This window comes from Haplochromis burtoni, unplaced genomic scaffold (assembly GCF_018398535.1).
Source record: "Haplochromis burtoni strain Fernald_Lab_line unplaced genomic scaffold, NCSU_Asbu1 Contig_6, whole genome shotgun sequence".
NCBI classification, from domain to species: Eukaryota; Metazoa; Chordata; class Actinopteri; order Cichliformes; family Cichlidae; genus Haplochromis; species Haplochromis burtoni.
Window position 1 is genome coordinate 399,749 of NW_024582367.1, and position 15,063 is coordinate 414,811.

Here is a 15,063-nt window from a genome sequence, read left to right on the forward strand (position 1 = left end):
TGTTTTCCATCACGTCAGAGTCATTGCTCTACATATGATCAGTGAAACGTCTCATTCTTAATCCGCTGCATAACCTAGATCAAAGCATAACTCTGCACGCTGTATGGCTGGCTGCAGCACTGAACCTTGAGTAATCAGGACTTATAGTGCATCACTATTACTGGACTAATGCTGACTCAGTCAGATCAGGGTCACCTCAGATACTGGTCCAGAGGGACTGGGAGAAGGCTAACTAAAGACGTCATCAAGGTGGCAGGACCGAACGTGATCGGCTTCTTCTCTGACACAACCAGTCATTATTACCTGAGAAGAGATTTAAATCTCATTAATATCATGAGAACAATGCAGTGTTTTACATACTTACTGTAAATATCAATTAAGAACAAAGTTTAATTTCCTGAAGCCACAAAGATTTTGTGTTTATTAAATATTCGGACTATAATCACATTAGAATATAAACAACACTTGGAGCTGGTTGGATAAAAATATATGATGATGAAATAAACAAGTTAGGTCGTCATACATATCATTTCCCCAGTACAGCAGACAGTTTTATGCATATGTAGCTCCTCCTAGTGGCTACAGAGGCTATTAAAGTTTTTCAGGCTTGAACTTGCACGTGTGCTTGTGTGCACCAATTCTCGGCATAAAAATAAAGCACTCTGAATCTGACAGTAAATAAAAAATATTTATTTAACAAGCATTGGATTAAAACTAATTTCTAATATGATTTAAATAAAGTCAAATACAGAGAGGCAAAGTGTTGTTCGGATGCTTCAAATGTGCAAATGCTGCAAAGACACAATGCAAACCAATCAAACGCCAAACAGCACGTGACAACAATTCAGACATCCCTCAAGTTTAAAGCATTGCTCCTCTTGTCAGCTCGTGATGCTGTGCACATTAGAACTATTACTTGCAAACATCCACTAGAAAGGGACAAAAACTCATCACACCTTCAAAAAGCTGCAGTTCCAGACCCTGAAAGCTCGAGCTATTTATTCCTTCACTGGACTAGTTTGTTTTATGTTTATTCACAGTAACGATGGTCTTTCATGTAGAGAATCGTTGGACTGTGTTATGATGCAATGTTATGCTTTATAAGCAGACCACTGGCTGGACTGCAGTCTGTGCACAACTTTAACTGTTGGAAACTGAAGTTGTGGCAGCTTTTTATCTGAGTGAGGCCTCAATAATCAGACCTCACTGAATTCTCCAAATACTAAGGAAATGTGCTTTAATACTTCATCACCTCCTTTAACAGAAGACACACTTTATTAAAAGAAATAATACCTTCCAACAACTCATATGACCCACATAAGAAAATCTTGCGCTGAGTATGAGTAGACAGCAGAGAGAATAACATTTCCTATTACAAATATTTGGTAATAAAGTGCTATTTTCACTGGATTGTCTTTGGTCAGCCTGCACGACCAGCAAAGAAATCTAAGAGGACCTGTTTGTAGTCCAGGTTCATGATTCTGTAGTTTTGCAACAGAACGCCCCCATCAGTAACATCTGCCCTGGTGTTGCTAAGCGTCAGGCGGAGACACAGAACACGACCATTTTTAGAAAATATTAGACCACAACTGAACTGGACCAACAAACAAGGCTCTAACAGAAAAAGAACATTTCACACTGTGACTTTCATGAACTCTACTTCCTTAAGAAAAAAAACAAACATGTCAAGATCTAAAAGGGTCCGACTGGCATCTGTTCTCTGCACACTGTGGAGCCTCAGAGGAAGCTGTAACCTTAGATAACTTAAAAACACTCGAAGTTTGGAGAAAGACTTCCTGACCCAACTCTTTTACAATGAGTTGCTTTCATTTTCAAATGAAGTAGTTTGATAATCCTAATAAGCTTCTGCAAATGTGTTTGTGTTTTTTCTTTCATGGTTGAGATTTCTTGACATCCTGACAGATCTGCACTGTCTAAGGCCAAAGCAGGTCTGAGCAGATTCCAGTAAAAATCAAAGAGCATTTTTATCCTGAATATTTATGATTTCCAGCAACCTGCCAGATGGCGACTCTTCCCCCCCCCCTGCTTTTTAGAAGCAAATATTAGATAAGTGCAACATAACAATGACCACCAAAGACCCAAAGTCTTATCTGTTAACGTCTGCCAGCTTTCTAAAATGAGACATATACTGTGGGCCCCACAGGATGAGGGAGGGGTGAAAATGTGGAGGTACACTGTGTGCTGTAAAATCTCAGCCTGTGAAGGGTTTCTGGCAGCACTGTGGTCACCGCCACTGGCTGCGACGGTCACGTCTTTTTTAAGAGTCTGATCTCCATCTTCAGGTAAGTTTTAAGGTTCTCATCGAGGACGTTCTCCTCAATAGCAGCGAGCGCCCGCTCGCTTCCATCGTTGTAGTACTCCAGCAGCTGCTCTGCGTGTTCGATCCACACGCAGTTGTGACAGCCACTCATGCAGCAGTGCGTGGGAGGCGGCGGGGAACCCTGGGCGGGGGTCCAAGTGGAGATGGAGTCACGCTTTTGCTCTGTGTCGGCGGGCTCAGAACAGTCCGTCAGAACAGGAGGAGCAGCAGGCGAATCTGGTCCTGCAGGGAGGTGGTGAACAATCCCGCTGTGAAGATGACTCGTCCATAACTGCTGAGGACAGTGAGAGGACCAGTGAAAATCATGTGAAACATGGTGAGGACACATCAATCTGTCTTTACATTTTAGTCTCTTAAATACTAATGATAATAATAATAATACTATAAATATTAAATATTAATAATCTCTTCATATTTCAGGTGTGTGTATGTAATGATACTTAAATTAGAAATAGGGTTATAAAAGCCCCATCGCCCATTTTCTATAAGACACTGTAAAGATTTTAGTGAAACTGTGCATGGTGGTGGATTCAGTAAGTTAAAATCAAGCTATTCTGTGTACATGTACAGTAAGCACACTTTCATATATGAGTATAATTACTGAAGAAAGGAAAAAAAAGCCTGACGATGAAAGCAGGACCAAACATTTGTTCCCGGGGCTCTGTAACTTCTTGATCCTAGTATGGTCTCAATAATAATGCAATAATAATAATAATAATAATAATAATAATAATAATAAGGATGATGATAATAATAATAATAATAGTAGACTGAATTCTCAAGGCTCTCCATTTCCTATCTGCTCTTTACAGGGTTCAAAGGTTTGATCCTGGTCTGTAAATCCCTCCAGTCTCTCTGAAATCCTCTCTCCAGCCTCCCTCCAGTTTGTGTGGCTTATCTCGGTTCGGCAGTCTAAGGAGAGCTCCCTTTCTCAAGTAACGTCCTTCAGCTCTCCTGGGAGGGACACCGGGGCTTTCCCAACCCAAACGAGTGACCGTGTAAAGTTACTCCAGTGTTAAAAACACAACGGACATCATCAGCTGTTAAACGAACCGTTAGCTTAGCCACCAACCTTTCGTAATGACGCCGACGACCTCACGGCTTTAACACCCGCACACAGCATCGCAGAGTCGGGCAGGACGGGCGGTTATGCGTCTGTGTGGTTCATTTTCTAGAGTGAATGTTTAATTAAGCTGTTCCTTCCTGGAGTTTAAAACTTCCACCATGTTAGCTGCTGTGACAGCTAAAGCTGCATTGCTTCCCATTTTTCAACTCTGACCTTTTGAGGCTGGTTGTAAACAAAAGCGGTGATTGGCCAATATAAAGCATATCACCCAATTAAATGGGGGCTTTGTAAAATTTAAACCAATTGAAAGCATTGATTAGGTTTTTGGGCGGGACATAAAAATATTTCCCTCATCTGGCCAGCAGGTGTCAGTATTCTACAATACAAACAAAGCAGAAACGGCAGTAAAGCCAGACAAATATTAAAGACACACATTAAAAGTCAAAAATAATATTTGTCTTCACTAGATGGGATGATTACTATTAATACTACAGTATTCATTTTATAGTTATAGTGTTTGATCACTTACCGCACTAGAAATGCCATATTTGCCTTGAGAGTGTTGATGGAGAAGTATAAAGAAGGTCAGGAGCTTCACTGCATTTTGGTGAATCAGAGAAAGCCGTGGTACAGCAACTCAAGAGTGGCAGAAAAGTATGTGAGGGTGGGGCAGGACATATAGAGGGACAGTGGTAAGATGTGTGGTAGGAATGACAGATGGGTTCAAGGTGGGGGTGAGATTACATCAGGGATTGGCTATGAGTCTCTTCTTGTTTGCATTGGTGACAGGTTGAGAAATGACATCAGGCAGGAATTTCCGTGGACTGTGATACTTGTAGATGACACTGTGATCTATAGTGAGAGAAGGGACCAGGTGGAAGAGAGCCTGGAGAGGTGGAGGTATACTTTGAAAAGAGAAGCCAGAATACATATGTGTGAATGAGAAGGAGACAGGTGGAAGTGGATGAGTGAACAGTGTGCAAGAGAGGTGAAGAAGACAGTACAGGCAGGATGGAGTGATTGAGTTATGACAGAACAATAGCAACAAAAGTGAAAGTGAAGGTTTACAAGATAGTAGTGAGGCTTGCTATGGTGTACAGTTTGTGGCACTGACCAAACAACAGCTGGGGGCAGCAGAGCTGAAGATGACCAGAATGGATAAGATTAGACATGGATACATCAAAGGGACAGGTCAGGTTGAGCAGTTTGGAAACAAAGCTAGAGAGGCGAGGCTGAGATGGTCGACATCAGCAGAGGAGGGATAGTGGATACACATAGCGTTTCCTTTTTGGATGAATAAAGTTCTTATCTTGGTGAATTTCTGAATGCTGCAGAACATAATTATTTTTAATATATATATTTATCCTTAGTGGTGGAGCATTATTATGGACATGCACTGAAATAAAACTAGTAAAAGTTACTGTCTTCAACAGCTACAGTGGTGAAATCATGCACGCACATTAATGTCACATATATTAAAATAATCAGTCACAGAGGAGCTTGTTTCTGCGATGAGTACTTCAGGTATACTTACCTTTATTTAAAAAACAAATCAGCTGTTTCTGACAGTATGAAGAGATTAGATTTAGATTAGGTTTAGAAGTAGTCACTGTAACACTGGTTCATCTTTACTGGCTTTTACTGCCGTGCACCACTTTTACATACAAAGGTAAACACACTGAACCAACTGACCAGAAAGCATGTGGCCAATCAGGCCAGACAGCTTCTATTCAGCCGTGACATTTTGATGAGGGTTATGTGTTCTTTTCAATGCACTGTGCACTTTACCCACACACAGTTATCTCTTTCCTTCTATGGATTAAGAGCAGGCCCATTTAAACAAACAAAGGAGGGGGAGATTTTCCATTTAACTTCACTTCTCCGTTTGGCCTTGTGTTTTAGTGGAGTTTAAGATCAAGGATCAGGAGGTTGAGATCCTCAGGCTAAAAACAGAAATTTGATTAAGAAGAAACTCCTAAAATAAGAAGTGTGTAACTGGAAACTGGAGTCTAAAATTTTTTTGCCTCAGTTGCTCCTGAGACAGACAAAATGATCTCAGTAGCTGGCCGTCTGTTAACTGCTAGGCTATACTGGAAGACATAAAACAATGCAGTATCCAAAATTTCTCCAGGGGATTCATGTGTAGATAAAAAGATTTTCATTTATGTTTAAATGGATAAACATGAGATTTTTCTTGATGTAAAACCCTTTTTGGGACCGTGTAGTGGGACCTCTAGTCCTCTGAAATGTATCCTTACATTTTGCATTATGTCACAGCTGTTGGTGATTTGTCTGGTATCTGATTCAGACTGATTGTATATTTTTCATTCTGAATGAAATGGAGATGATCCACACTGATTTGTTTTTAACAAAATGCTTTAAGAATAAAGTCAAATGATCCTTTTACTTGAAGACAGGAGCAGGGTGTCTCGGTTGTTTTAAGAGCTTGAAAAAAGAGAACACCTGGACTCGGTGGTCCTGAGGGGTCGCTGACCTACTGCTGATCATATGACTCAGCACATGAGCCAAGGTGTAAAAAAGGGATGGGTTATTTTCATCACAGGGGGTTAAGGGTGAAACCACCGTGGGACTTTACCACACCCTATCATGTGACCTATTGGCTCATCTGGGGCAAGGTGACCCTCAGGACAACCTTCAAAGGGGACAACCCTCACTAGGGGACTACCTGGGACTCTCCACCTTTTGTTTTGAATTGAACTGTGGATGAGAGGCAAAACATCTTTACAAGCTCAACGAAGTCCAGTTGCTTTCTTTTCTCAAGCTCTTAAGACTTCCATTACCTGGATGACTGAGAATCTACACAGACTAAGCACCTCGGTTGCTTTCCAGGGCGATATTTTGAAATCTCTGTTTGTCAAACACTTCATTCAGCTCTCTTACAGCCTTTGTGCTGTGCTCTGCCCTTTTGTGTCACACCTTTGTAGCATTAGCTCATTTGTCATTCCAGTATTTATTCCACCTGAGCAGCACTCTGCAAATATCAAGCTTTTAAACTGTTTTTGTGTTTTCCAGCACAATTCTTCTGTAAGATTTTCCTGTTTGTTGCTCATTTTTAGTTCCTGTTAGATTTTCTCATGCGTGGAAGTGACCCGTTTATGGACACTGCCCTTCGCCTGCCTCTTGTTTGGATTATTGGCCTTACTGACTGACTTTTTTTGTTACTGTACTAAAAGGCTCAAATGCTTTCTCCACAAAGTATTTTCAGTGACCCAGATTTAGGTGAATTATGGCTCAGTGGCCTGAAAGAGCTTTACAGCCACAGTAAAGCAGATTTGGTCGGTGAAACGTCTCCACACGTGAAGACAAACCTTCTGATGTCGTTGTTCTCTGCATGGCCGTGGTTTAACTGTTTGACCAGTTCCCTGATGCATGGAGGACATGTCTGTGTGTGTGTGTAGTGTGAGTGAGGTCCCCACAGACTTCAGTGTTTGCAGTCCACATCCATGGTAACGTGTGTGGAAACACAGCAGCTGCTCAGCCTGGCATGAGATACCAGGTGTGTGGTGGGGCATGTTATCTCAGCAGAAGTCCCCTCTGTGACTTATCCTGAGGAGAGGCGCTCCCTCAGCCGCCGTCATGCTGCATGAAAACTCAAACATTCATTCGGCCACATTAAGGGCTGCCAATGTTAATTTAAAAGAAGAGCAAACAGACAAGAGTAACAATTAGTCTTTGAATGGTAGCTGTTTACACACCCAGTGTTTAAATGGCTCAATGGTTCAGTTTTATCATAACGGTTTTATGGTTTTCATAAAAAGAGTCCACCCCACAAAGGTTTTGTTATCAGGAAGTGTGCCCGACAGTTTGTGATCTTCCCAAAATAAAAGAAGATACTAATTAATGCAGTCACATCATAATGCACATAGAAAGATGCCTATTACATTACACGGGGTCATCTGATCAGCTGCTACTGTAATATAGAAATGCAGAAAGATAAGCAAAGAGGCAAAAACGATCACAAAGACAGTGACACACGTGATTACCACAGTGATACACAACAACCAAAAAGAGACAAATGAACAAATGAAACACCAAGACACAAAAAAAGTAACAGCGACGGTTACTATGGCCACAGTGGCATAAAAGGTGACAAAAAGTGTAAAACAATCACAAAAAGACCCCAAATGACCACAAACAAACACGATCTCAAAAGAATGACAGACACAGTTCCCACAGTGATATAAAAACACAAGTAAAACACTCAAACTGTTGAAATACAAATAATGCACAGAGAGATCCAAACATATCAGACTCACCATAGTGACACAAAGTAACCACAAAGAAACAAAACAATCCCTTAATGACAACATATTTAAAAATAGAGGTTACAAATTAACGATACAAAACAAACAAAGAGACACAATCACCAAGACATGGAAAACAACTGAAAATAGATCCAGTCACCAGTCAATTACAGGGCCAGTGCACAGAGTCAGACACCCACACATCCACACCCACAGCTGTATTAGCATCACCGTTTAAACGTGCATGTCTTTGGACTGTGGGGTGAAACAGGGGGACACACACAGGTTGCTAATCACTACACGTGCTGCCACAAAACTAAACACAAAAGCCTTTTAAACTGTGTTGACTGAATGCAGTCTGTGCACAGGAGTATACACACATGATAACAAATACTAATAAATATTACACAAAATGTTGCTTTTACATGAACTTAAACAAAAGTTTGATTCATTTGTGGAATGCAAAGTCATGGTTAAGATGATCAGGGAGCTTTGAGAACCTTTTAAGTATGCCAGGCATTTGACTGCAGTGGAGGCCAAGGGGTCGGTTTTCTCCAAGAGCTCCACCAGCTTCTTTCCTCAGGAGCAGCCTCACCCCTATTTTTGATTTAGGAAAAGTTTCACATGGCCCCAAAGTGCAGTCTCAGCACTCCTCTGGGCTTTCTGGGAATTCCCTGAGGTGCTGCAAAGATGAGTCTTGAGTTATTTTACTACAACAAAGTTTCTCTGTGTGTAGGACGTTTTCATTAGCAGGGATTCGATGTTTAATATCCAAACAGAAACAAAATATGCGTTCAGTTTTTGGATTAGGAGCCCAAAGGACCAAAAAAGAAACCAACAGTAAAACTGGTGTGCACATTTTTTGTTTGGGTTTATTTTATTGGGAGTTTCTTAATTTAACAGCTGACAAGTGTTCAGTGAAATTAAATAGGGTTAAAGGATAAAAGCCTCAAACTTTAGACATCATTTTGACTTTTTAGAAACTGCTTTGACACAAACAACACGCAGCTTTGCAGTGGCTGCAGGCTTTCTGCAGGATTAGCTTTATCACAGATAATCCCAGTGAAAGCCTGGGTGCACAAAAGGTCTGGGAGTATTTCCAACAACTTGTTGCACATTCACCCGCGCGGTGGGAAATATTTTCCAGGCACACAACAACAACGATAAAAGTGCGAGAAATGTGATAAGACATAAAACAACCACAGACTAACTTCTAAGTGATAGCAAGGAGACGTAAAATAGCCATAAAAAAGCACAAAAACCCACAAAGAAGAATAAAATCAGCACAAGTTGAGTCTCAGAACAAGAACTAAGAGACTCAAAACGAAGGTAAAGGGATCAAAACAAGCACATGTCTTGAGTTTATGAACTTTTAGTTTGGTTTTCTGTAATTATCTTCTGGTATCTTCTTAGATTACGCTGTCTTTAGCTCCATGTTTTCCTTTTCCTCCATTCCTGGTCATAGTTTTTGATATATTTATCTTTATGTATTTTTCTTTTTGTTTATGGTTCACTTCCATTCTCCCATGCCAGCTCCTTTGTTTTGGGTTCTTTTGTGTCTGTGTTTACCTGTTGAGTTATCACGTTTCACTTCCTGTATTATTTTGTCAGTTGTCTTTTGTGCCTTGTGTTCGGTTTTCTTCGGCGTCTCTGTTGTTCCCCACAGCTGCGATCACTTTCTTTTGTAGCTCCGTGTGAATAACAAGCTTAAGTTTTCCCATTTCTTTGCCAGTGCATTAGTTAACACTGCCTGTAATGTTTCTGGTTGTTCTGTGTTCCTGCTTCTATGGTTCCTCCTGGATTTTGTCATCTGCTGGATTCTGGATTCTGAAACTCAGACTGGCAGCAAAGTGTTGATTATCATTTCTGTCATGCTGTCTGACCTCAGATATGAGGCATGCATATTTTCCTCTCCCACGGGTTGGTGGTGCAGAATAGGTTTATTTGGTAATGCACCTCTGATAGGGCAGCACTGCATGACTGAGGAAACAGTTTCTTGCTGCTGGTGTGTTAACAGTCTGGGCAAACAGGGAAGAGTGGCACTGATAACTCCCACTGTTTTGTGAGTCCGCGACGATGAGCTCAGTCTAACAGGTAGCATGGAGGTGTTTTGGTGCTCAGGTGTCCTTCCTCAAGGTCCTGATGGCCGACTCACAGCACCAGCTTTGTCCTGAGCGCACAAAGACCACACTGTTCACTCACTCGTGGAGCCGCTGCTTCCATAAAATCACAAGGAAGTGAACAGTGAACGGCCAGAAGTGGCAGAAAAATATTTGTGTGTGCGAGTCAGTTTACCAGGAAAACAAATAAAGTGTTGAATTGCATTTAAGCGTATTTTTGAATAAGAAATCAGTGTAAATTATTGCTGTTGGTGATGGAAAAAACTACATCACAGCACAAACTGGTTGTTGACCTAATCCGATTACATCATCTTTATGGCACATTATCTTTCATTTATGACAAAACTATCTGAAAATGTCTGATAATCAGGATCCAGAATGGAAGTGTACAAATTGCAGTCATGACTACTAACATGTAACAGGCAGTTTAGGGTCATCTGTTATCTGAAATGTAAGCAAGGCTTGGTTTGCAGCACACAGTCCAGTCCAGTGTCTTTTCTTGGGTAGCTTGTATCCATGGCAACATTATTGTTTCTAAGTTATTTTAGAGGTTACTTCTGTGCAGATCAGAAAAGCATGTAAGCTTAACATTTCCCCAAATATTAGAGTTTCAAAGACTTAAACTAGCGTTGACAAGTCCATCCATCCATCCTCCTGCTGCTCTTCATCCCATGAGGGCAACAGGGCAGAGACATCATTTCTCCAGTGCCTTGTGGATCTACCCTGGGCACTCCTTGCAGTAGAACATGCCTGAAACACCTCATCTATCAGGTGTCTGTGTGTTATGTTAGGCAGTAACTTAAAAAAGGTGATCTATGGAAAATATGATTGTAAAAACTGTCTTTGAAATCTGTAAATCAGCTGAAACAATCACATTTGCTTATATTGTTTATCCCCTCACACCACACAAACACACACCACACTGCACTTATGTTGTCTGAACTTTGTAGCACAATGAGGGGTTTTTCCCTCAGAGGATGAGGCAGTAACAAAGCAAACAAGAGCGAGGCGGCGGAGGAAGTGTCTAATTAAGCCCAAATGAGGAAGGAGCTCCTCCAGGTGAAAAGAGCTTTTCAGAAATGCAGTCAGAAGATAAACCTCAAGCATAATGAACCCGGGTGATCGTGTAATTTCATTATTGAAAACTTTGAACATGTGCGGTGCATACATGAGGAAGAGAAGATTATATGTGTGGTAGAGGGTCGTGCACACTGTGTGTTACAATATAACAAGTGCTTTTTCTAAAAAGTAAAAAAAACAAACCTTATTAATCTTATTCTGGGCCTTCGTGTAGCCCTTTCATTCATCCCCTGTATCCAACTTTAGATTTTGGCTTTTGGCTCATACTCTGACCTCAATATTTTAAACTTTGACCATTTGTAGCAGTTATGCCACTGTAAAACAAATGTATACGTAATCCTTTTAAAGCTTTCAGTATTTTACAATCTATTTCTTTTAAGAGAATATAAGAGAATATAAGACTGGTGTGTTCTGTGAAAGCCAATAGAGCCACATTAGCAGTGTGAGTTAATTTTTCTATTATGAGCAATCAAATATTATCAGAAATCACTGTTTTGGTGCATTGACCCTTTAAGTTAGATTTCCTATAAATCACAGTCAAAATCCATTATTAAAACAAGAAATTAACATCAGGACATGACATCATGTCCTGGTCCAGAGCATCACACAGTCAGTTCAGTGCCAGTCTGATCAGGGAAATCCAGAATCCTACCTTTTATGAATTAGTTAGAAGAATAATTTTACTCATTATGACCTCCAATTTTTTGTTTTTTATTGTTCAATTTTTCTATCATGTTATTGTAACATTTGTAACCAGGGTTATACATGTTTAATATGAACATCCACCACTGTAGCACAATATAAATGCTAAAAAAGCTTCTTTGAAAAGTCTGTAGTTTTCTTTCCCAGGTGAACTTAAATAGTGTCCATGCTCATTCTTTGAATCTGACAGATTGGAGTGAACTTCCAACCAGACTGTGGTATAACTCTGTGTTTTCTCCTCAGGTGCGCCAGCTGGTAAATCATTTGCTGCCGCTGAGGTCACATGAAGGTCAGTGATGGTTGAGCAAAAGCAAACTGAATTCTTTTTGTGTTTGTCAGGGAAGCACAGGAACACCGACCAACCAGGTGCCTTAAATATTAACACTTGGGCCACCAGCACAGTTCACTATCGCTAAAGGAGACGGCTATTAGCTCTGCACGTTTCAGCTGGTAGAGATGCCTTTCTTGATGCAACTATCTCGATAGGAACAGCAGTGAAAATGCTCATGAAAGACAGGCTTGGTTTAATCTTTTTTTATTATATGTTAACATAACAGTGTATTTGAACACTGACGTGAGGCCACCAGGTGATGTCCTGCTCGGTTTGGTTTAGTGAGAGGGGCTGGAAGGCAGCAGAGCGGTGGGAGATATTTTGAAGGGACAGAGGTGCTTTGACTGGAGCTGTGAAGTGGCAGAGTATGGGTCTGGCTGCCAAGTACACCGAGCCGAGTCTATCAGTCATTCCTGGAACAAATGAAGGACAAAGTCAAATTACTTTTATGTTACATATTGACTATGTCTGGAAGGAAGCTGACCTTAGTGTTGGTGTTTTGCATCATTACAGACATTATTTAATGTTGACAGAGAATTGCCTCATTGCTTTTATTACCAGTGACAGTTTAGCTGACGCAATTTATCAGACTGCATCTAAAACTGATTTTCATCCTCTTAATATTACATATAATGGATCAAGCTGTCCTTTTAAATGTATTAACTTTAACTTTTATTGAAGTCTAATTTTTAAAAAACATTTAGTTTTATGTATTTGAAGTTGTTAATGAACTTTTCTGTCTACAAAGGTTGGTAAAAAAAGCCTTTATGTTTCAGGCCTGCTCCAGGTGGAATAAGTTCCCTTTACAGTATGTGTTTCTTGTCATTTTTTGCTTGCTTTGTATGTTTTTTGGCAGCAAAAAACAAATCTATGTAGAGGTGATGAGTGGGGTCATGTTAACAATCCATTCAAATTTGGCTCACATCCACTGAGGTATTCAAGGTTAAATTAATGATTAATTGGTCAAAAATTGAGAAAAAAGCCTTATATCATCTTACGAGAGTGGTATGTACAGAAAGTGCCGTATAAAGAATAAGAATATCATGCCACATTTGACCTCTGACCTCTTCTTTAAGGTCAAATTGTCATAAAATGATTTAATCTTTAAAATTCTGCTCAAAATTCTTCCATCTTTGTTTCTATTTGGAACATTAAGGAAATAATACATTACACATTATAGTCCACATCCAAATATTATGTAACATATGACCTTTGACCTCACTTTTAAATTTCACACCTGCCTTTTTATCAAGTTGATCCCAAAATATCTTTGAATAAAGTCTTGTGAAGAGAAAGAGAATGAGTCAAATAAAGAATAAATGTAATGACTTACAAGAGCTCTTATTTTGATTAATAATACGCTCACTCAAACAAATCCCAAAGATGCTTAGTGCTGCAACTTTTGCCTGTGTGCGAGTATCAGCTCTGTTAACTGTGAATTTTGGTAAATGCTTGTTAGGGTGTTTGAATTGGTTATCTGCTAATGCACCCCTTGGAAAGTGTGCCTGACCTCATGACGCTGCCTTTCACACTGTGTACACAGTCCATTACTGTACGTCACATCCTCTGTGTTCACAGAACCTAAGTGGCATTTATGGATATTAAAGGCTCAGCTGCAGCGTCGTTTCTTGTTTGCCTCAGTTTATTTCCAGGCTCAATAACAAGCTGTGTTTGTGTTTGACTGATTGGACAGACTGCTCCGTCTCTCACATACCTGGTCTGCCAGTAGCTCACAGTCTGTTTCACTCCTGCCGTAGATGTTCTCACATTGTCGAATATTGTTATGTTTTATGCACCACTTTTAAACAACAACAACAACAACAACAACGCATTTATTATTCACTTTTTAATAAAAGAAGGAAAGACCAAACATGTCGAGTTGAGAGGGTAAATCATTTCATTACTCTTTAAGTAATCCTTGAAAACAGGTCTCACCCCTGGATGCTCCACAGGTGTTAAGAACTAGCTCTTAACCAGTCCTTAAGTGGTATTTATGTTCTGTCTGAATTGCATGTTGCATGCACCACAATAGTGATTTAATATTCAAGAGCTGCATTTCTGCTTCTAGTCCTTTTTTTCCCCACCAAACAAGGAGACTAAAATGCAAACTCGAGCTATAAATAGAATGATTTTAAAACTGATTCAATTTTCAAAAATCCACAAAAAATAACAAACAGTTTAAATTAGCAAAAAAAAAAATCAAGAAATGGGAATGAAAAAACAGACACATTGAAGAAATATACAGAGTAAGGAAGGATGATATAAATATAGTATATAAGTGTATCCATTCAACATGAGAGCAGGCAGGCAAGGATTAAGGAGGGAAACGGACAAGGACAGGAAGTAAAACAACAAAGCTAACCAATTACCAATATAAATCAGGAAGTAGCAAACAAAAGATACAATATATATGTAAAAATAAGAGTAGAAGTGGGTAAAATCTTTGATGTGGGCAGCAGTGAACAGTTATACAATACAAGCATAAACACAAAAAGAAAGATCACATGCAATAAAATACAATAATGATTTAATAATCTGTGCAGTTATAATATTAAATCAAAGTTTATTTCTATAACACATTTAAAAAAATAAAACGTTCAAAGTGCTTCACAGTCGACCACAAGGCTGATAAAATTCGGGACAGAACAATCGAACAGAAATCAAACAAAACATTTGCGTAGTGCAGAGCAGACCGGATAAAAGTCAAACTAATTCAAAAGCCAAAGTAAACAATAATAACCAAGAGCATTATTTTCTGATCCTCTATCCAGCACACGGCTGCTTGAAATGTGCTACAGGAAGACTGCATGTGTGATCTCCCATTGTGCCAAACCACTGTCCATGTGGACTGAACACTTAATACAGCATTTGTCTTTGTATTTTGAACTCTAAACTGTTCTTCTGTCGTGAACCGAGGTTTGTGCAAGGGCCGGACCCAAAAGCGGACTCAATACACTCACTGAGAATTAGGTACAAGACTTTATTTACAGAAAGAATGGGAACAAAACAAGGATAAACAAGAGCGAAGCAGGAGCCGGTGGGAACGGGCACAGCTTATAGGGAAGGCGTCCCGAGAGGCTGCGATCGGGTCCACGGGAGCTCTGCAACAGGGCCAGACTGAGGAGTAACTGGAAAGTAACTGGGTGATGGTTTCCTTA

At 40.0% G+C, this 15,063-nt stretch overlaps 1 protein-coding gene across 2 annotated transcripts; it reads right to left on the reverse strand.

Moving 5' to 3' along the window:
• Positions 1-1,176: 1,176 nt before the first annotated feature.
• Positions 1,177-3,725, reverse strand: oxld1 (oxidoreductase-like domain containing 1). Of its 2 annotated transcripts, none has more exons than XM_005913832.2 (2): positions 3,414-3,725; positions 1,177-2,615 (listed from the first exon to the last, which is right to left on the reverse strand). In XM_005913832.2, the coding sequence occupies exons 1-2, from the start codon at positions 3,462-3,464 to the stop codon at positions 2,268-2,270; spliced, it is 399 nt and encodes a 132-aa protein (XP_005913894.1). In that variant the 5' UTR covers positions 3,465-3,725; the 3' UTR covers positions 1,177-2,267. The 2 variants fall into 2 exon arrangements, with proteins under 2 accessions (XP_005913894.1, XP_005913895.1); XM_005913833.2 differs by having other exon boundaries at positions 1,177-2,612; positions 3,414-3,718.
• Positions 3,726-15,063: the final 11,338 nt, after the last annotated feature.

What these genes read in the sequence shown, in the direction of transcription:
- oxld1 (XM_005913832.2), bottom strand. Translation starts at nt 3,464, where the DNA reads ATGCTGTGTGCGGGTGTTAAAGCCGTGAGGTCGTCGGCGTCATTACGA. An exon ending in CGTCGGCGTCATTACGAAAG is followed by an intron (nt 2,616 to 3,413) that starts GTTGGTGGCTAA and finishes CACTGTCCTCAG; the next exon opens with CAGTTATGGACGAGTCATCT.